This window comes from Haemorhous mexicanus, chromosome Z (genome assembly GCF_027477595.1).
Source record: "Haemorhous mexicanus isolate bHaeMex1 chromosome Z, bHaeMex1.pri, whole genome shotgun sequence".
NCBI lineage: Eukaryota > Metazoa > Chordata > Aves > Passeriformes > Fringillidae > Haemorhous > Haemorhous mexicanus.
Window position 1 is genome coordinate 43583707 of NC_082381.1, and position 23473 is coordinate 43607179.

The 23473-nt window shown below is 37.2% G+C and overlaps 1 protein-coding gene across 9 annotated transcripts in view; it reads right to left on the reverse strand.

The window, feature by feature from the left end:
* Positions 1-2727: 2727 nt before the first annotated feature.
* The window catches only part of PCGF3 (polycomb group ring finger 3), a 53906-nt gene continuing 33160 nt past the window's right edge, over positions 2728-23473 (reverse strand). For 8 of the 9 annotated variants that reach the window (XM_059873265.1, XM_059873262.1, XM_059873263.1 and 5 more), the window contains 8 exons: positions 23109-23226; positions 18808-18904; positions 14976-15031; positions 13891-14001; positions 13309-13397; positions 11535-11672; positions 9427-9507; positions 2728-8052 (listed from right to left, as the gene is read on the reverse strand). In XM_059873265.1, the coding sequence (XP_059729248.1) occupies positions 8005-8052; positions 9427-9507; positions 11535-11672; positions 13309-13397; positions 13891-14001; positions 14976-15031; positions 18808-18904; positions 23109-23217 (729 nt within the window). In that variant the 5' untranslated portion in view covers positions 23218-23226 and the 3' untranslated portion in view covers positions 2728-8004. Of the gene's footprint in view, positions 8053-9426; positions 9508-11534; positions 11673-13308; positions 13398-13890; positions 14002-14975; positions 15032-18807; positions 18905-23108; positions 23242-23473 lie in introns of those variants that run through there. The other variant, XM_059873257.1, reaches the window with a different exon arrangement.

Below are 23473 nucleotides of genomic sequence, written 5' to 3' on the forward strand. Positions count from 1 at the left end.
AGCCACTCTGATTAAAACTAGCAAAGTTACTTGTGAGAGCTTGTAAGCCTGAATAGACAACCTTGTCTGTAAGGGATACTCTAATCTCAAAAAGCTCTTGGAGAGGGAAATGGTGAAGCAGTCCCTGTAATATCAGAATGCACAGACTTGGGACTGCTTGTTTCCTAGAGAAAAAGAAGACAGTCATCAGAATGAGAAACCTGTTTTCTCTTGAGTCACAACACAGAGGATGTGTTGAGGTGCCAGTGGCAGAGGATCCAGAAACAACTCATAGTCTGTGCTTCAAATCAGCATTGACCATTTTTAAGCAATGCCAAATGCAACGGCTACAATAAAATCTACAGAGACCCTCAAAGCTGAGCATTTCAGTTGAAATCATCAATTCTCAGATGTTGCAGCTGCAGTCCATAACCCTGACACAAAGCAGAGAAAGAAATCTTTTCCAGAGGTGTGAGAGCTCAAGGGGTACACTCTACCTGATATCCAGATTCACTAGTGTACTACTCTCTTCCTAGGCACTTCTGTAAAACAGCAAAATGCATTTAAACTATAACCCAAGTAATGCTAATACAACCCACTGCAGCTAGTTACAAAGGCATTGCTTAAATGGGAAAGCAGAGGCATTTGGACAATACATTGATTACAAAATACACCAAAGCAGAACTTCAGGTCTGCACCCTGCAGAGAACCAGTAGAAAAGACCAGAAGTAGAGACATTATTTGCTGCATCAGTAGTCAGTTCAGTTCCCAACAGCAATGGAAACTATCATATGGTGCAGACTTGGAGCACCCACAATCAAAGCCTTTGTGTTCTCTTGGAACAAGGATTCAGGCAAGGGACAGTGAACTTTGCATCAAAGGAGAAAACAAATAGCCTTAAAGAATTTCATTTAAGTTGAATGAGAGAGTTGAAGGAATTAAGAGAATGAAGTTTCACTTTCTTCAGGTGTGTGAAGAAACAACTGCAAACTACAAATGGGCAGGAAACAAACAAGGCTTAAACGGCAACATCTCATAGAAATCACCCAATCAGTCTTCAGACTAAAGCCAATGGTTTTCATTTTTGTTCTGTTCTTATTTCCATAGACACAGCAACATGCAATTATTACACAAAGCACACAAAGCACAGATATGTCAAATTCAAACCCTTCAGTAAAACACCTCTACACAGCGACAAGTGCAAGCATATTGCCATGTGAAAGACTAGGCATATTTAGGCAGATGTGGACCAGATCTTCCTTTCAGTAGCCGAATCTCTCAGACTACTCTTGTAAATCTTTTTCTTCACTGATGCCAGATCACTGCTTGACTTTCTCAAAGAAAAACTAATCAAAAGGAAACCTAAAAAAATCAAGAACATAAAAAGCTAAACAAGGATGATGTTAGAAATTAGAGATGTGCAGGGACTTGTTATGGAGGTACCAGGGATTTGCACTGCAGTATACCTCTATTCAAATGCAGTACTGGATTAAGCCTAACTTGAGTTGTGACCAACTGAATCCTGAGTGACTATGTCTACACCTCGGTTTAAATAGCTGAATTTATCTATCTTAAATGCACATATTTAATTGATATGGATTTTTTCTCTGACTGCTTTAATCCCAAGGAGAAGTTGTTGCACAAAAAGAGGAAGTGCACTCAAAGTAATGATTTTTTTATAGCAGAATAGTCAATCAGCAAAATAAGAAAATAAGAAAATATCAGTTACAAATAAATTAATACCAGTAAAAACTTTTTCATGTTGTATTTCCTCTGGGGAAAAAAATGTAGTTAGCTCCTACTGACTGCAGGGCAGTTTTATGCTTTCAGGGCTAGCAAACACAATTGTTAGCACAATTTCATTTTGTGATGCTTGGGAATTCCAGTCAAACAGGAGAAGTTTTTACTCTTTATTTATTAGAATGACACCATGTTCAGGAAAGGGAGGGAGCCAGGCCCATCACTCGCTACTTCACAGATAGATGGAAACAAGCAGTAGTACAAAGTTCAGGTATTAAAACCACTTATAATAAAGGCATGGAAGACTTCCAAAAAGTAACACTTGCTGAATTAGTGCTAATTTTCATTCAATTTTAAGTGACTATACACAGGCAAAGGGGCTTTTCTGCAGTTAGTCTCTCATACTGATATTTAAATGAAGATACTAATTGGCAAATGCCTAATTTCCTCAGGAAAATTATGCATGGTTAGTATCAGTGCAAATAAAAAATGCATGTATGAATAAAATTGACTTCAAAGCAGCCCGGAGTTGCTGGCAGTGCCTAACAAGCCAAGAGCATAAATAAAGGTACTGTCCTCTCAGCATGTAGAGCAGTTCACAAGCTATACAAGAAATTCAACCACTGTAGCATCTGTTTTGTATTGTTAACGTCTCCAGCCAGGGTAAGGTTGTAAGGGTAAGGTTGAAAGGAACACATCCAGGTCAGGTAAGTACCTTTTTATCCAGATACATAAAGACACCAGGATAATGCCATTTTCCCTCTTGGTGATTGAAGCCATTTAATTTCCTATCTGGCAGTTACTTGACATACACTTGTCACAGACACACTGCCAGTGGAGTAATACTTTTAAGCCATCCTTCTGTTTTGAGTAAAAGGCAGGTTTTATGACAATGCAATGCCACACCACCTCTGTTTCAGTCACACTGCATTTATTCAGCGCTATGATGACTACGAGCTCCTTATGTTCCTGGGAGAGAATAGGACAAAAACTTTCAGCTTCACAGCATTTCAGTTAGTTTCTCTGCTTTTATTAACAAGCATATAATATTCATTGGCAAAACACTGGATACAAGCTTCACTATCATAAAATTAAAACATTAAGCATTAATCCCCAAAGGCTTATTCAGACAAAACTAGCCACCAGTAGTACAGAAATTACACAGCAACACAAAGCATAAAAAATTGTAAACTTTTAAATGAAGCTAAGCCAAAAATATGGTTTTACACTCTTGACAGTTACAGAATCTTATTATGCCACATATGAGGATAAAAGGCTTAGTGGTTGCACTGGCTAATTGTCCCTTAACTGCAAAACGATCCTGTTTGCAGAAGGAAAGAACAAATTTTCCTTTTGTCCAGATAAGTCACTTGAATTAAAGATTCCATCAAACCAATACTTTCCGTTTCAAACAGAAATAACAAAAATAGTGGAACATCAGTACTCAAAACTCAGTTCTTCCTTCAGCCATACCTCTGTTTGAATGAATGATCCCACTGGTTTCTGTGGAACCATCCAGGTTATTAGTAAAGTTACCAATGTAAATGTTCATAGAATTGGACATGTAGTTCCTACCCTACCACCAGGACATGGACAGGTCATTGTGGCTTCAAAAGATTTCCAAAAAACTCTAAGTAGGATAAATTATGGAACAAATAGTAGAGTCATACCTTTAATTTGTATATAAATAAACAGGTAAAAGACTACCTATTGATTTGCCACAAGACCCAAATTCTTAATTTTTGTCCTGACTGCAAGTTTTGATGAGAGCAGAGATTGAAGCATTGTTCCATGTTCTTTAGTATTGTTCTCTGCAACTTTTTCTTCAAAAACAGATCTCAAGACCCAAGTAACATCTAATTGTATCTTATGTAGGGAGACTTGTGTGTGGAACAATTTCTGTTATGAACTTTAGGCAGACTAACTAAAGTTGCATTCATGTTTTCAGTGAAACATCCAAACTGAAGTGATTACCTGAGGAAAAGCAGAAACTTGATTTTTCTGTTCAGTAAAGCCTTCTGTACAAAATGTGTACCTAAGATTCATCTCACTGATGTACAGACTGGTTGGCTTCTTCCTATTATCTTTATCTCAATGTAATATGCAGAATGCTGTAAAACAGCAAGTTATATTTATTATCTAGTAGAAAAAAAAAAATCTGTAAATCCCCTAGGACTGTGTTGTTATAAAGACAATAAGAGCCAGCGTAAGCTTTCAAAGGCTCATAGCCTACTGGAAAAAATAGCACCATTATAGTTGTGGTCTGATATTTTTTACGGTCCCATATCTCCTGAGTGACAGTGTTGTGTATACTATTGCACAACCATAGAAAAAAATATTCCCAGGTGTGATGGTACACAAATATACCAGACCTAACAATGGCACAAAACATTTTCAGATAGGCTGCAAGTCTTGTCGATTGCTTCCACAATTCACATTAAGGTTTCTTGCAAGATCGTTTATTTTAAAATATTGCTGACAGATAGTTCTTGTACTTACAGAAATTTTAAATCCCCCATTTCACTCGTAAAATAAAAAATGGAACAAAGCATAAAACACACACACCCGCCCCCAAATAACAGCCCCAAATAAAACTCCATTTGAACAAGTGAGAAAAGCCATCTACATTCCTTTTAAATGTAATGGTAAGTAGATGCTACATTTACAATTTAAACATAAGCCTAATAAATGCATGTTTCAAACCTATTGCACAAAAGCATAAGTAATGCTCTTTATCCATACAAAACAAAAACATACAGATGAAAGCTACTCAAACTCAATGTAAAATGAAGAAGCTTGTAAAAACATCTTACAGTTTCAATTTATATGCCCGTAAATAAAGCTGGACCACTAAAACCAAAAATACTTGGATGGTAAAATAAGACAGAAGGCTTAAAATAGAATAAATAATTTTATAAAGTTAAAATTTAAACCCCCAAATCTTATTTAAATTCAATATTATATATTCTATTTGAATTCTTTATTTTTAATGAAAGTATACTTAATGAGACTCTAAGCCCAGGTGATTCATCAGTCTCACTGCTGCTGAGGATAATGCAACAAGATACTTCCTTACTGCAACTATTTACCAGCGTAAGAAATTGTAAAAACTGCTTCACAGTAATGGCATCTTCACAAAAGTCAAAATCAACTACCATGATCTCATCATGACTAAGAAATAAGTATGGCCATGTTGAAATTTTAGTTCAACTTTCAACAGTATCAGGGTTACTTTACCCAATATAATCTTGATGTAAATTGTCTCTTAAGTGTCACAGAAATTAAACAAGGCTCTGACCCAAAGAAGACCTTGCTCTACACTGTAGTCTTTTAGTGAGACTAACATATGGTACAGACAGAGTCACACCACTCCCGAGGGCAATTTTTGTAGTGAAGATGTTATCACATGTGATTTAGAAAAACAACTGAGTAACTTTGGAGTTTTTTGTTGGTTTGGGGGTTTTTTGTTTGGTTTTGTTTGTTTATTTGTTTTTGTTTGTTTTCTTACTGGTGCGATTTTATCAGATTAAACACATTGCAAAAGCAGTTACACACAATTACAAGCAAAAACCCCAGCAATAGGTATTAATACTGGCTTGAATTTATGCATCCATATAAACAGAGTTTTCTATATACTGATAGCACCATAACAAATTCAAGTGATTCTAAAGATGGTTATAAAGTTATAAGTTTTGTATTGTAAGTTGTTACAGCAAGAGATAGATTTGAAAGGCTTCTGAATTTGTGTGTTCGTAATTAATTTCTCAGTTGCTCAAGTACACAAGGAAGAAATGAAATCCCAATGTACTTTAACAGCACTGCGTCAATATCTAGTCATACAAAAGTTTCCTGCAGTACACACACTTGAGGTAGACAGATCTCATTTATATGTGTATATGTATATATATATATTTTTTTTTTTGTGTGTGTGTGTGTGTGTGTGTGTATATATATATATATATATTCTGATTAAGGTGGTTAATCAGAATGCTGTCTGGCAGCTTTAGTTTAATGTCTACATCAGGTACAGCCACTGTGTGTGTACGCTGGGTGCACAAAGCTGGGACCCTTACAGTCCTGTCCACATTCTCAGGGCCTCAGCAGCAAAGCCAGCCTCTTATTCCCACTAGAACAATAACAATCACGTAAGAAACAGCTCCAGAGAGGCCCAGTATGTCAGCCTGTGTACACATCCATACCACAACCTGCACTGACTGCTTTCATGGAAAGGTTTAAAAATGGTAGACACATGATCTTGTTTGTTCTTTTCTGCCAGATCAAGTAATGCTAAAGCCAAAAAAAAAGCTGAAAAAACACAAATAGCAAGACAAAATCAGAGCCAAATTTGATTGCATGAATCACAGACATGCACACAAACACCACACAAGAACCAGATGGGGAGTTCTGTGTGACTTAAACATTCAAATGCAGCTATCTTAAGACTTCCACCCGCATGGACAGCAGCATGCTCTGGCCTTTGTGTGGCTCTCCTTTCCATCTCCACAATTCAGGAGGCTCCCTTTCATTCTCTGCTCACATAATTTCTTTTTCATTTCCTTCCTACTCACATCTGTGACTGTAATCAAAAATAAGGAGCCCTGTTGTCAAAGGTAAGCACAAGCAGCAGCAGAGCTGGGAAAGGAGAACTGAAGACTCCAGAGAGGGTACATTAAGGGAAATGTGCTGAGGAATGTAGCGCTTTGAAAACTCAAGAGGAAGAATATTTAAAATGCATCTCTTGCAGTATCAGCTTCCGGTTACTAAGTAACACTTTCTAGCAGAAGAAGCAAAGGAGCACAGCAAGAGGAAGCAGGGCTTCTTATCAGAAGACAATTTATCAAAAAAATAACAGGGTTTAGTAACAGGAATAGCGACTAGCATTTTCAGCTGATAGGAAAACTCTTCCAAAAATTAGGTTAACTATTTCCAGCTGGCAATAATAGGGCATACACTGTTTTCAGTGACTTCACACCTGCGCCAGACAAATGTTCTTACAATTGTACTATGGATGATACATAGTGGATATAGCTTGCAGAAATCACTTTCAACTACAGTTTTTTAAAAGCCAATTATTTCCAAAAGCCTTACAAAAAGTGCAGTGAGCCCTGCTAAGTGCCATTGAGGGTGCTTTCCATAACATATATAGTTATATGTGTATATAGATGTATGTACCCATACATACATTAATGTGTACTACCTTGCATCCATTAGGGCTGATGCAAGCAAAATTACTAGTTAAGGCCAAAAGGTGCAAAAATAATCTTGTCTTGACTCCCCCTTCCTCCCCACCCCATGTAAGTTTGGAATTGCAGTACAGAAAATACTACGGTTTCATAAGAAAACAGCTAAAGAAATTTAAAGCTGCTCTTAAGTTTAATCAGTGAAATGAAAAATCTGCAATACTCCCAAAGTTGTCCAAGAGCCACTGTTTCAATAGCTAGTGATAGTAAATTCTCTCTAAATTAAAAACTGATTTCTGCAAGCCACAAATACATAATAAATGTTTATTTTTTAAGAAATTCACAAATCTAGCACTTGTGAGTATTTGTCATTACGTGGTGCAATTTATACCATAGCAAAATATATATCACAGCACAATAAAATCAACTGAAATTGTTTCTATTAGTCTTACCAAATTAACACGTATACAGAAGTATCAAAACTTTATTAAAACACAAGGTGAGGGAGAGCAATAACTGGGCAAAAATGAAAATTTACTGGTTTCCCAGATTTTCTTAAGTTTTCAATGCAGCATAATAAATTATCACCAGTCACTGTATAATCAGGTATGTTCAATGCTCTACAGAATAACTTGAATAAAGCCAATGCAATCAGGCATACTATGTAAGACAATAACACTTTGCAAAAATATAGTCTTTAAAGATTTAGAATGCAAGAAGTAACTAAAGCAACTTGGTGTCAAAAGCAACATATTTATATCACCCCACAACACTCAAACTTTTTTTCTGTGTGTAACTGTAAGAGACAAATCAGGCTGAGCTACATGGAACTGTGAAGTGTTTTCAGTATCTGTAAACTTAATGCTGGTAGTGTCTTGCTGAGTTGAAACTTCTTTCTTCCATACAAAAAAAGTATAAATATTGTCTGCCCAGAAGTCTAGGTAACATATCCCTAGAAGAAATATTCAGGACAGCCCACTATGAAAGCCCTCCAGTCTTCCAAAATTATTCAGCTGGTTTGTGTCATGTGATTAGTGATGCACTAAGAAGGTGCCAGATGATAGTCTCTGCAAAAAGCTCTGTCCAGAAGGACAATTAAGTTCCCTTACAGCAAGTCCATTTTGGGTCTATAATGCAGCAGTAGAGGTGCTTTCTGCAAGACAGAAATACCAGTAAGTTAAGAAACAAATCCAGAACTAATCTGTTCAGTAGAAAAAACTTCTGAGTCATAAACTAAAGCTTCAATTAAAGAAAAGAGCAGCTATCTGACCAGTCAAACATTCACCAAGTCAAAGACAAGGTACAACTTCATCTGCGGGGCTCAAGCAAGCGACAAAGAACCCTTTCCCCTTTATCTCAGGAGCAGATATGTTTATCTTGGGAAACTCCCTGAAGTAAGGGATGTCTAGAAAGTAGAAATTAGAGTATGTGGTACTTCACATTTAATAGCTCTCACATGATTCCTCTTCTGTGAAAGCATACGTTGATTTTTTTTTTTACAAACAGGCAAACTTTTACAACCACAACATCCTGCACCATGGACTTCTGTGTCTCATTTCCATTTTATATCCACCACTTCTCTCACTTGGGAGAGCAGTTTACAGTTCTGCTTTCCACATGACTCACAATTACACAGATCTCCCGAAGGTGAAGAGTAGAGTATAGATGCACATCAATTTGATGCTCCTGTTTGACTCTCCCTGCTACACCACAAAACCCTAATGTTTGCATTGTATCCTTTTATCTATACCTACATTCAACTTCAGGTGTTTGTTAATCACTTGTCACTCAGAATGGTAAAGACTTCATTCTTTATACCAACACTTTATCATCAATCTATCACTAACCTAATTAATGACAATGATGTCACTGCACTGGTAACGAACTACTCAAATCTATTTCCAGGTCATTCAGAAACACCATACGAAACAGATTCCGGAAGGATTCCACCTGTGACATCTCTGTATTTTCAACACTGACCATTGACTTTATCCTGTGACTCTTACACAGGTCAATTATTTTGTAATTCCAAGACAGAAAAATGCTCCTCTCTACTCCCACATGGACCTCTTCTAGATATGCATCCGAAGTCACCAAGTGATTTCACTTCAGTGTACACTGTATGCTCAGAATGTGTTGCTTCTGCATTACAAATACAAACTTCTTGTTCCGGTAACTTCATCCATACATATACTGACTTCCCTTCTAAGTGTTCAGTTTTGCTATTCATTCTTACTGCCTGAAGGGGTTAAAAATAATACTTTTTGTAGCTTCTACTTCCTCTGACAGACTTGATAACAATTTGACAGCTAATACAGTGTTCCCTTTTCTCTTCCAATGAATACTTAATTCTCCTTTCCTTCATTTACCAGAAACAAATAAATACTTGGTGTCTAAGGATATTGTAGTAGCTATTTATAAAAGTACCTTCTATAAAGGTATACTGCAGTACAGTACCAAATTATTGCTATTTTATAAATATTTTATTTGACCACTTCATGATTTACATTGAATCACTGTGTCATACCTTAAATCTCCATCTAGTAACAACTACAAACTTGAGTGTATGGTCCTTGCCAAGAATCTCTTCATTGCATAATATGTCCAGCTGACAAAATAAAGGTGACAGTTAATTCATTGGGACCCAATGCACCAAATAACATATTTCAGATATTACTACACATTTGACAAGACTTTTTTTCTCTGAAGACACTGGAACTGGTAATCCTGAAGTTGCCCTGCAAACAAAAATCATACCAAGAAAGAAAATATCTGCTCTCAACATAAAGTACTGAAAGACCATGTCAATGCCTGCCTAAGAAATATATTATGATATGGAACTAATGTTTGATTTATCTTCCCAAGCAGTACTAAGGTCCTTTCCTGAAAGCTTTGCATGCTTTTAAAAAGCCTGAATACATGAACAAGAGCAGAGAAATCTCAAATACAGCTGTTATTTAGCACACTATGTATTTTTTTTCACCTAACACCAGTCAGGTGGCATTGTTACAAGGACAAAGGTGTTTTTTAAAAAACACTATCCGCCATTTACTTATATGCTATATTTACAGGGGTTTTACAGATACACAAAAGGTAGTTTTTGTTTTCTATCTCTGTTTTAAAAAATCTTGACATTAGAAAAAAGGAGGATGTCAACACAAAAGCATGAGGATCACACAACTACTAATCAGCTGAACTACAATATCTGATCATGAACTAAAACCAGGGAACATGTATGAAAACAGCAAGTTCCACCAAAGTGGCTTATGTTACAATGCTTTACCTCATAGCCCAGAAAGGCCTGAATGTGCATGCAGTCCACTTACATGGCAGTAACTCAAACCTGGAACAGTCTGTATCGAGCAACCAAGTAACTACGTGCTCAAATTCTCCTTCTATGTGACTTGGTACTAGTACAACAATTACATGATCATTTATGTATTTTTAAGAAGGCAGAAAGGGATAACAGAGAAATAAACAGTACTCCAGAAAAGATTTTCTTTCAGTAGAAACCAAGTAGATTTTTAAGTCAAATCTTGGCACACTGCATTGGAGGGCGTACACATGCATATACAAAAAGAATTTATTAAAAAAAACCCTTTTGAACAACCCTTGTAGCTGTGTAGCTGCTGGGCTAAAGCCAGGAGTCAACCTGAGCCAGCTGAGGACAAGACAGGATATATGGTTTTGTTTCAGGAAAATTGGCAGAGTTTAGGGATGAACTTGAACCGTAAGAGAGAGAGAGAGTTAGTCTGAAGTGTACAGAAGCTATGGAGGAAAACTGATAGAGATGCAAATTGCCTGTTGACAAGTTTGAGCAGCAAGGTGTTGATACACTGGACTGGAAAGCAGATGATTTGATTTGTATGAAATATCTTAATGAAATTCAGTGAATCAGTGTCATAATATGGAATTGAGAGATGTCAAGCTGAGAGTCAACTGAGATGTCCAGAAACTGTTACCAAGATCCAGCCAAGTGATAAATAGGGGCTGCGTTCATAGTTTGACACTTTTAATTTTTTAATCTGGTCTAGGAGAAGTTCAAAGTATTTCCTTTCCTTCTGTACCTTTCAACTTAAATTGTTCCCATGATACCCTGTAAAGACAGGGAAAAATACACATCTGACAACACTCTGGTTGTGGTGTAGGTAGCAACTTCAGATTGAGCTTCACTGACAGCACAGAAAAGAGCAACATATTTGTGGTGCTTTCTCTTCAACTGGGCTTCATTGTTGAAGTGCTGGTTTCTGTCTGGCCTCTGTAGAGAACAAACTTCCTAAAATGCTGGAGATAAATTCAACTACAATATACCAAACAAATCATCTTGCCAGAGTCCATTTAAACACATGTGGAAGCACATAACCAAGCCTTTTTGCTCAACTATTTATAAATGCACATGAAAAGATGCACTGTAAACTAAGTGGAAAGTCCTGTACAGACCCAAAAAAGGACAAGAAAATTGCTATATAACTCAAGAAGCTATATAACTCAACTCGCTATATAATTCAAGAAGCAGTGTGTGCGTCTGTTTTCTGAAAATAAGATCAGAATAAAAGACATACTTTTGCAAAGGAACAAACCCACCCCTTCAAGTTTTTGTATCTGGAAACGTATTTTAAAAAATTAAAATATTACCTCATTGAAAGAAGAAAGGTTGAGTTTTTTGGCAATGAACTTCTTTAGATGCAAGACTGTTGCTTGTGCAGAGCAACGAATCCATTTTCGTTTCAATCCACGCAGTTTGCTGCTATTGCACTCCAAGCAGATGCTTACCTTCAGGTAAAGGCAAAAAATCAAGAGTTGGCTGCAACAATTTTCTGCAGTCTTATGTATTCCACATGCAGGTTTTATTAATCCAATACAGTGAGGTACAGTACTAGTGTTCTTTAAACTGAAACGCCAATTAAGAAAACCACATTTTCTAAGATTTCATAACCTGAGTGGTAAGTGATAAGACAAATATGTTCAAATAGTAATTTCTGATGTCAGAACAAGGCTTCTTCAGTCCAAATTCACAGGCTGTCAATAGCTTAAGAGGACCATATGTTAAAAGCTAGAGCAAGAAAACAGTAAGAACACCATTGTAAATTCTTAATGATTGCTTCTAACATAATTTATTACTGTAAATGCAACTGCTAATCTAGTTTAATTTTAACATGTTTAAAAAGAATTAATACAAATGATATGGCAAATATTTCAAATTCTCACTTTTTCTCCCAGCCAGCTATTCATTACAGTCTAAACTCTTTGTGATGGTATGCTTGTATTGCACTAGGAGGATCTAGTAACAAATATAATCCCTTTGAAAGTTCCCTTACATGGCAACTGAGAAGAAAGTTAACCCAAGCTAAAGTTCCTCTGGACTTGCATAACCAGAAAACGTTAAAGGTATGGCCTGTTTATACCAAAGGGAATTTTCACTTTCAAACAAGCTTTGTGTTCTAAAATTAACAGTGGGCTTCCCTGCTTTTATGATATTTTTATGATACAGGGCTAACACTGTATTCGTATTAAATGCTGAAAACAAAACATGTAATAAGTTAGTAAGAGTGCTGTTAAGGAAACCTGTCTGGCCATCCAGGAGCCACTCTGGCAGTCCCATTCACATGACCTAAGCTGGGACTGAAATCCCATCATAGCTACACCCCTCACACTCACAGTCAGACCAGGATTCCTCACCAGCTCAACCCCAGGTTTCCCATAGCAGAGTCTCAGACATCCAGGTCCTTCAAACAGCTTAATCGTGGTGCAGTGAGTAAATAACAACAGCTCCAGCTGGTGCCTCTGAGAAGGGGCCCTGAACAAAGGAACCCCTGGGCTTTCATACCCTCACAGCACCAAAGTCTGGGGAGTCTCAGCTGCTGCTGTGTCTCAGTGTCCAGTCCCCAGGCTGGTTCCACAGGTCCCTGTGCCCCTTCCTGAGCCAAGGGCTGGCAGTTCCTGGCCTCTTGCCTCGGGTTCCCATCCAGAGCTCAGCCTGCAGCTCTCAATGCAAATGCACCCTGAGCTAACTGCACTGAAGGTGTTAAAATCACCAGAGGTTTAATTCATAACTATCAATATACATTCAGCTTAATAAATCATGGTAATGCTGGGGTACATTCCTGTAGAAGGTGAAAAATTCCATGAATTTGATTTGACAGCAAACTTCGAAGACTCATAAACAGTTAAAACTATAAAGACATTTGCATGAAGATTTGAATGTATTCTCCATTCCTGCCAAAACCCAAAGGTAAAACCTCATGCTTACAAAAAAGCATTGCCCAAACTGCATTGTGTTTGTATCAGAGAATAGAAAAAGTAGCTTGAAATAAACTTACTTTCTTCTCTGTTAGATTATCAAAGTTACCTTACCAAAACACAACGGCTAAAACACAAGACAAAACTTGAACATGCCCTATGAGCCCACCTGTTCATCACTTCGGTGGTAGTCATTATCTTCTTCCTGTTTTTCCTCTGAAGTTTCTTTATTTATATTTTCATCTGCTTTAGTTTCACCTTAGATAAAAAAACCCAGATATATGGGATACATATACATTATTTTCATATATAAACCCCAGAAATACTCAGCAGCAGTGCAAATACAATTAAAACAGTAAGTTTCAGGACTACAGTATAGAATAAGATTTGCTATTCCCAAATTGTGCTTATCGGCTCAAGCAACACTTGCAGCCAACAGCCCGTGACATTAAAGAGAACACTGATGGAGTTCAGCTGCTAGCAGCCCAGAAGCTGGGTAATTTTACAGTCCCCATGTAGGCACTACAATGGAGACCAGCTTTGCCACAAGCAACATGCAATTAACAGCTAAAACCAAAAATTCTGCGCAGAAATAAGGGACAAGGCAACAATCCTATGCTGACTCTATTCCTTGCTGTTAGGAAACAATTATAATTGTAATATACCCACTGGGCACATACTTCCAACAGATATGTTCATCAATTTACTATATGTCACCCACCAAAGACAGAATAAATAAAGGACTACTTACCATTTCGATGAGAATCTAGGTGCTGTTTTGTAGAACAAGTCTCCCCTTTGATGTCCCCTGGAACTTCCATGCCCAGTTTGTGATAAAACTCCCTTTGCTTTTTCATTTCCGCTGTTTAAAATTGCAAATATTAATTCCTGTAATAAAGTTCTAATGCAATATTTATGAAGTTATTCCAAATCCCTTCCCACTTAAGGATTGCCAACAAGTGGCAGTGGTGTCATTATTTACCGTCTTCTATCTCTCCGATCGCATCACGTAATGCCTAATCTTATTTTTCAGAATTACAAAAGTATAAAGTTATCTTTATAATTACTACTATACTATTATTGCTAGAATGAGATGGAATTTTAAATACTGTAGCTAATTTTGAATATCCCGCATTTTGAATATGACTGTAATTCAGTCAAAACATTGGTTTTGAATTTTTATTCATAGTTCTGATTTTCAATATCCCAGAAATAATTTTTAAAGTATCTATTTAATCACACTGATATTTGAAAATGCTCTGGTTAAAAAGCAGCTTCAACAGATTAAAATACTCTATTTAAATGAAAGCTTTAACATACATTAAGACAAAAAATACCCCACTGAGCAGTATTTATAAAGTATTTCTTTAGTTTAACAGATCTAGTGTCAAAGAGGATTATGAAAACAGTAATTGAAAGTTCTCTAACAAAAAAGAACTCTCAAAATAGCAGAAACTAAAAGCATTTTAAAATTGCATTTTACCCTTGTGAATTCTAGAAAGCTTGCACAACAGGTATACAGTTTAACAAAAACAAATTTGTGTTATGGAATGGCAACATTCAAAAGCTGAATGACTATTCTGCTTTACATAATACTGCTTTTGGAAGAAACATCCCACGTTGCCTCCCACCACCCCCACACTCAGTTGCTGCTAGTACAGGTACGAAATTAAAGTAATTGCTAAAAATTACACAAGTGAAAGAGCCTTGTTTTCCACTGTATTTTTTCTCAGTTGCCTCCTGGCCCCTTTTTTCATCATTTGAAATTTTCTTTTTTCTTTAATGTCACAGAAGTATGTGCAAACTGACCTTTAAAAAGGTCACACCACAACTTACCTTCCTGGAGGCCTGGCACAAGTTTGTAAACAATATCTTGCATTGTTCTGTCATGACTACACAGGAAAAAAACAACAAAAAACCAAAAGCAAAATCAAAAGCTTAAGTTCACAATCTTGAATGAAAACATTTCTTTTAAAAATGTTCCAATAGTAACCATATGCAAAAATCTCTAAATTCACCTAAGAAGAATTTTACTTCTCAATCAGTGTTTCTATTAAACCAGAAGGAACAGCAACACAAAAGAAATTATGAAAAAGTAAAAGCTAAGACAGAAAAGAAATGAAAGTTTGAGAAAAACTAGGCTGTAGAAGAATTCACCCCACTGAGTATAATCTTCTGCATCAAGACAAGTATGTCATTAATAATCTAAAATTCTTTTCCAACTTAAGAGATAAACTCATTTTTATTACAAAAGAATCAATAATAGCTTGTTTTTCACCCCTACAGACTAATTTCTACCATTTCTAAATTAGTTATCTTTACTAGGATCTTCTAAAATGCATGAGACAAGTTCACAGAAAAAGACCACAACAAATTAAATTTTACTTTGTTCTTAAAAGGACAGAGTAACTGTGAGAAACATTATTTAGCTAAGTAGCCTGTAGAGGTAGTGTAGCTCAAATGAAAAAAAGGTAATAATCCCACTGCAAGTAGAACAGTAGGACCAGTTAATATTCTAAACTTTAATCCCCAGCTCACCTAGAAAAATCCTGCTCTAATCTAAAATAAATTATGGTCTCAAAGAAATTAAATATTACACTAAATTCCAAATAAGAAATAGCATAGAAGCATTTCAAGTGTCTGCCTTGGCTGCTGCAACGTCATTATCTCAAAAGTGTCTGCAGTATCAAGTCCTGAATCGGACTTGAAAGAAAAGGCTTACAAGAGTAGTCTCAGGCTTTTTATCAACTGACATGAGCACTTCACAGCAGTGGAGATCAGTAAGCAAGTACAGAAATGGTGACAAATCAAGACATGTACAAACAGTAATTACAATATTGTAAGTAGCACTACAACAAGATTCAGAATATCACTTATCCTAAATTCATGTCATTTTCACCAGCAGCAATCCCATTTGTACAGGCTGAGATTACGAAGTGTCATTTATGGACTGCAAACACATTGCCAAAATTATTTGAACAAAAATATGTAAGTATGACACCACCATTAAATCAGAGGTGACAATTTGGGGGTTGGAACTAGATCATACAGATGATCTTTAGGTCCCAAAGAATTTAAGATTCTGTGATGTTATTTAACAGTATTTAGAAATGTAAACAAGGAGACACATTTGGTTTACCTATTTTTCAGACAGAGAGAGATGAACAGCAGTTTAAATCTCCATTTTCAAACACCCTGTGATACTCCAGACTGTCAATTATTTTTTAAAAAAGGTAATATATAAAATATATCCAAAAGCAGGCTGGGCAAAGTCTGTTTCAGTTTCGATGGGGCAATATTTTACAACTAATTTAAGCAGCTTACTTAAGTTGAAGTGTATTCAACAATAAAAAACAAATAACAAATTGCCTTCCAGCTGCTCTCAATATCATGCTGTTTCCTAGCCCTTTTTGCACAAAAACCACGTTTTTGAACCAAGGCAAACATGTTGTCTTACACATCATTTATTCATTCTTGCCTATTTTTGCATGTACCTGTCCCTTTAATTATACACTCATACTCCTGTATGAGTGTATTATATAAATGTGGAGACAGCATACTTAGTTACAGGCTCCTGAATGAGGATAGCTTGAGCAATGTAAGCGTGTATAAAACACTGACAGTTTTCTGCAAAAGTGCAATCAGACACATTTGCTAAAACCACTGCTTCCGAAATTGTTACAGACGTGAGAAAGGCACATTGAAAAATGCTATGAGCAAACACAAGTTCTTTATAATGGAAGACAAAACACTACTTGATATGCAACAGCTAATACCAACACACCATTACAATGTATTTTCATCAGCAGGAGTAAAATGGAAAGAAAGCACTCAAGGAAAAGAAAGATAATGTCTTTTCTGACAAGAAAAGGAGGAAAAAACCAACAAAAATACTTGCTGAACATGCAATTTGACTATGCAAATGCATATGGAAAATAAGGAGGCGATTGGCAACAGTCAACATGGCTTTCAGTATGAGCAAAACCGTGTCTGACAAATTTGGTGGTCTTCTACGATGAGGTTACAGAGACAGTGGATGAAGAAAGGGTGAGTTATGGCATTTACCTGGACTTGCACAAAGCATTTGATGCTGTCCTGCCCAAGATCCTTCTCCCTAACTGGAGAGATATGGATTTGACTAATGCAGCACTTGGTGGATAAGAATTGGCTGGATGGTTACACTCAAAAGAGTTGTGATCAACAGTTAAATATCCAAGAGGAGACCAGTCACAAGTGCTGTCCCTTAGGGGTCAGTACTAGGATCAATGCTGTTTAACATCTTTGTCAGTGACAGTGGGATTGAGGGCACCATCAGCAAATTTGCCAGCAACACCAAGCTGTGTGGGGCAGTGGACATGCTGGAGAAGGAATGCTCATGAGGTGGGTCCATGTGAAGCTCAAAGCTCAACAAGGTCAAATACAAGGTCCTGCACCTGGATTGGGGTAATCCCAAGCACAAATATAGGCTGGGCAGAGAATTGATTGAGAGCTGCTCTGAGGGGAAGGACGTGGGGATATTAGCAAATGGAAAAATCAACATGACCTGGCAATGTGCACTTGCAGTCCAGAAAGCCAAGTGCAACCTGGGCTGCATGAAAAGAAACTTGGCAGCAGATCGAAGTAGGTGATTCTGTCCTTCCACTCTGCCTGCAAAAGCCCCCACCTAGATCACTGCTTTCATCTCTGGGGCCCCCAAAATAAGAAGGATGTGGACCTGTTGGAGTAAGTCCAGAGGAGAGCCATGAAAATTACGAGAGGGATGGACCTCCTCTCATGTGAAGACAAGTTGATAGAGATGGAGCTGTAGAGCCTGGAGAAAGAAGACTGCAGAGAACCCTCAGAGCAGCCTTCCAGTACATGCAGGGAACCCAAAAGAAGGCTGGAAATAGACTTTTTACACAAGCATGTAGTGATAGGATAAGGGGGAAAGATTTTAAACTAAAAGATGACAGATATAGGTTAGATAATAGGTAGAAATTCTTCAGTGAGATTGGCAAGGCTGGAACAGGTTGCCCAGAGATGTTGTGCATACCCCACCCCCAAAAAGGAGGCTGGGGGGGGGGAATGTTCAGTCCAGGCTTCATGGAACTTTAAGAAACCTGGTCTAGATAAAAGGTGTCCCTGCCCATGGCAGGGCAGTTGGAACTAGATGATCTCAAAGGTCCCTTCCAACCCAAACCATTTTATGATGATTCTAGGACATTCTGTTCCTATAACCTAAGCAGACCTTTGAAAGATTAAATGACCAATAAAGTTAAAAATTATTTCTCTTATTACTGTCAGACACTGAAAAGCACTGTTCAACTGAGACTAATTTTTGATGATTTTGTAAAAGTGTAATTCCTAAAAATGTTTCATATATATAATTTTTACAACCCAAGCATACAAAATGATGAATGACAACATCCCATTAAAATCACACAGAAATTAAACATTTGAGTGTATAGTTCACTTGTTTGTAAGTCTGGAACAAGCTGCTGTGCTAAGGCCTTGCAAACTTAGAGCAGAAGTTTCATCCTGTATCTCCTTCTCAATCTCCTTCATACTTCTTTTTCAATGTTTAACATGCTGATAAGCAAGAATGAAAATTCTGAGAGAAGCTCTATTGTATCAAAGGGGATGAACCAGTCTAGAGTGAAGCTACTTGGACTTCTGCTTTTATACTTACCCAATATACTGTAATGGATGGCTCTGATGTATAACAATCCTACAGGTTGGACAGGTGTTGTTTTCCTCCAAATATTTCACTAGGCAGCTTCTACAGACTAGTAAAAAAGACATTCACAATTAAAAAGGAATAAAAGTAGCATAACAGAAGTCTGCTTTTATACAGTCACAGAATGCACAATACTGAAATAAGTTAATTTTTCTGCATCATATGTGCACCATGTCTAATCTTGCAGAACACAGTTTCAAGTACCTTTCATAAATTTTCCTGATACAGGGAAAGGATGCACTAGAACTACAGCATCCATACCTATCATAAACCTTAACACAGTACACAACACAAAATCTAACTTCAAAATTTACTAGAAAAACTTCTAGCAGGTCAACATTCAGCTTGCATGGATGACATTACAGGAACTATTTGCCATTAAGATATTAAACAAAACATATTTGCTTTAACCATGGCCACCAACAGAACAACTGTGTGTGGTGGCAATAAAACCACGGCGACATATAGAGCAAGTGTGTGTGGTGGCAACCCACAAAAAGGATTCTAAAGCAGGAAAGTGGATATCTTGGTGTTATTTTAATTCTAACTTTCACAGAGTACACTACAGCTGAATTTCCACGAGAAAAAAAAAAAATTACACTGTCACAGACCCTCATTATTAGCAAAATGTCCTGCTAGGAGTTGCTCAAGTAGTCATTCACCATTAAGCTGCACGGTTCTATACGCAAACACACAATCACCCGTCTTTTTCAAAGTAAACTATTTATACACCACTCTCCTCTCCTGCCCCAAAACAGTACTGATAAAATACACAACTACATGATATCCTTACTCACTTGAAGTTACAACTGAAAAGGTATGGAGAAAAGAAGGGAGGTTTTCTTGAAGTGCACTAGTTCATGTAGTCTTGGTATTAATGCACTTTCCACACAAAACAAAAGGATTTCTTTAACTATAGTGCCATCTACCTCTCAAAAAGGAAGACAGTACAATTACACAAACACCCACTGACTAAAAAAAGTAACAGTAAAGAAGTACTATAACTTTGCATTGTGTTTTGCATTCACACACCTAGGTTGACAGCACTGTGGGTGGCAGAGGTTAGACAAAGCCTCATCTCGCACAGCAGTTTGTTCCAGCAGAGTGCCAGAACAGTAGATCCATTTGCAAAAGTGAAGCCAACCTCCATTCCTACCAAGTCAATAAAAACAGAATCTGACAGAGGAAGCAGGGACAGGTATCCTGGAAAGAGTATAGGGATGTTGCCAACTTGGGTAGGGAAGGGTCAGAAAGGCCAAATCACAGCTGAAGCTGAACTCGGCAAGGGATATGAAGCATTATAAGGGTTTCTGTAATTATGTCACAAAAAGAAGGCCAAAGAATGTGTAACCCTCAGATAAAAATGACTGGCAAGCCAGTAACAATGGACAAGGGGAAGCCTGAGGTATTCAATTTTTCTGCCTCAGTCTTCTCTAGCAATTTCTCCTCCCACAGCTCTCACACAGATGAACTGCAAAGGAGGCACTGGGTGTATAATGTCCCTTCTACTGTGTGAAAAGGTCAGACTCACAAACACCTGGGAAGGTGAATACACTTAAGTCTCTGGGACCTGACGTGTCCCACGGTCTCAAATTGGCTGATGTAGTTGCCAAGTCATTAACAGTGATGGTCCTGACAGTCAGATGAAATCCCTGGTGACTAGCAAAAGGGAAAGACTGCTTCCACTTTTAGGAAGTAGTAGAAAGGGAGAGACCTGGAAATCACCAACCTGTCTGCCTTAACTCTGTGCCTGGGAAGATCAATGAGTACTAGAAGCTGTGCTAAGGCACGTGGAGGACAGGAAGGTGACTCCAGACAGCCAGCACAGCTTCACCAAGGACTCTGAGCAACTAAATGCAGCTGAAGACGCCCCTGACCATTACAGTGGTGATGCATTAGGTGACTTCTATAATTCCCTTCCAACCCAAAGCATTCTGAGATATCTAAAATATCATCCCACGTTAGCACATATTCCAGCTTGGACTAGGTAAACACTAACTCCTCCTAAAATGAACTGGTCACAAGTTAGCTAATGTTCTGGCAGGTTTCAGTCTGAGCACAGCATCCAAATAAATGCCACTAGATGGCTTATGAAGGGTGCTGCAGCCAACTAGGTTCTTTTTTTCTGGGGTCAGGTTGGGATTATAAACTCTCCTGAAACTATAAGTCTTTGGAGTAATGGAGAGGCAATATGGAAATCGTTCTGTGGTCTGAAACAATATTATTTCTAGAATTTTCCATTACTTTGGTTTTCCAGTCTCTCTGATCTCTGTTTACCCAAATATACAGGCACTGATTGTGGATACGAACTTAGCTGTACATTTTCTGATTTCTTAAACACATCAGAGAGGTTTCATCAGAAAAGGAACAGGCAAGGCTAATGATCACTTTTTTATTTTAACAGTTTCACCTCTCTTGATCTTTTTAATTTCTGTATCTAGTTCAAGTTGAAGTTTTATCATCCTGATGCATCAGAAGATGATACGTTTCATAATGTGAGGTTTTCCCCTTCATAATATAGAAGGGCAGCTTTCACATGTAAACACTAACAAAACTGACAGTATAAACACAACTTTAGCAAGACCTGGAGATATCATCTAACCGAGAAGTTTAATCAAGGAACAGATACAAACTAAAAAAAGACTTGACTTTTTTTAGTTACTACTAACGAAGTTTTTAGCAACTGACTTAGTGGCCTACCTGTCACCAACAAACTAAAACCACAGCAGAGAAATAAGCAGGAAAGAAAGTGAAAACACTTTGTTTTCTCCTAAATTCAGTTTTCCAAAAATTTGCCCTGTTCCTAGAGAAGGCGGGCCTCGGTCCTCCAAATTACGTCCACTAAAGGACTCAAGAACTTCGTTTACTACTGAAGAGTCTTTAAATGGCTAAAGATCAGTAAAATGTGCAGTTTGGAGTAGAAGAGAATGAAAATTTCAAGGTGGTATAATTTAGAAGAGAATTCGCTGTCTCAACAGACAGGGTAATTTCATGACGGATTTTGCAAGGATGCTTTTCCAGGAGCATACATCATTAGCATTATCTTACACAATACAAACAATGCCAACGTGTATGAAGTTTTGTTAAAAAGACAGGACTCTGTGCCTCTACTCACAAAACTAATTATACAGGGCACAGAGCAAAGTAGTATTCATAAAATATAAACTGTCAAAATAACGGAGAAACAAGAAAAAGAAAACCCCAAAAAAAGCAGCAGGAAAAAGTAGTAAGGTGCATTTCCTGACTTTTGCAGCAAGTGCTGTAGGGCTGTGCATCTATATATTTCCACCACCAGGTGGTTGAATATAGATTCTAGAACATTTCTGTGATTCTTGGAATCATAGAACAAACCCTTCTACTATCCTAGATTCTACAAGGATATTCAGAACAACATGAAGTGTTGACAAGTGCAACAAATTTATCAAGACTGATAAACAGAGCTTCTAAATGGAATATAATAAAAAACATAATCACTGACAAATCATGAACATTGCCTTTCCCCTTTGTCAGATACAGAAGATGAAGTCTGCCGACACTTTTTGTTTTATGATAGAGTCACCAAATAATTGTCTTCCAAGAAAATTTAGGACTAAGTCATTGAGCTAATTATACAACCTACTAGCTTTACCAGAATAAATATAAATATTGTGGCAGAAAAATTTCAAAACATGGGATGGGTTGCAAGCTTTTAAGTCATCCTTCGCTTACATGAAAATAGAAATTCATGGAGTAACTTATCAACAAACAACTGCTTTATCACAATGTTTTGGAATACAGGCTTATTTTTAGGATTCAATACAACATACTTATTCTTTATCAATAAACTACTCTGTTTTCTGCAGAGGAACGGGAGAGAAAGAGACATCTGAAAGACTCCAGTTGGAGAACATATGCTACATCAACTGTAATAGAAGTGAGACCTAGGTATTCCACATTCCTTTAGCATGAAGACAGACTGCATTCTTGAATAGTTACATTACCACTAATTGTATATGGCTTCAAGTTTATGTAGTACAGCTTTAATGTTCCCTCCATTTGCTTTGTTAAAAAAGCAAATCATCTGTTAAAGGAAAGCAGTCTAGTAAAGCACATGTTTTTTGGCTGATGCACAATAGCTATGTGAAATTTCAACTGAAAACCATACAACATGTTTTAAACTTGCAAGTTTAAAGAAAAAAAAAAAAAACAACAAAAAACCCAGAAACAAACAGAAATCAAGTCAGCAACTTTAATTTAATTATACTTCTACTTACAAGTATGCAAGCATTCTGTTACAGTAGTAGCATCAATCAGGTATCCATTGCACAGACGACAGGTTATATGGGCATTAATGTCCCAAAGCTTAATCTTCCTTGTTAGCATCTTTGGTGTCTGCAGAAGAGACATATAAAGTGACACAGCTGTAAGTCGTTGGGGAATAAATTATTAACTTGGGTTAACCCAGCTTTAGACTTTTGTACAATGTACATGGATGTGCATGCACAGTGGTGGCACTAACTTTTATGTCACTTCACAGAAACTAAGCAACTGTTTTGCAGGTAGTACTGTATCAGCATAGAAAATGGCCCTTCTAGTACGCTAATAAGTTCCTTTCCCAAACAACAGACTCAGATTTAAG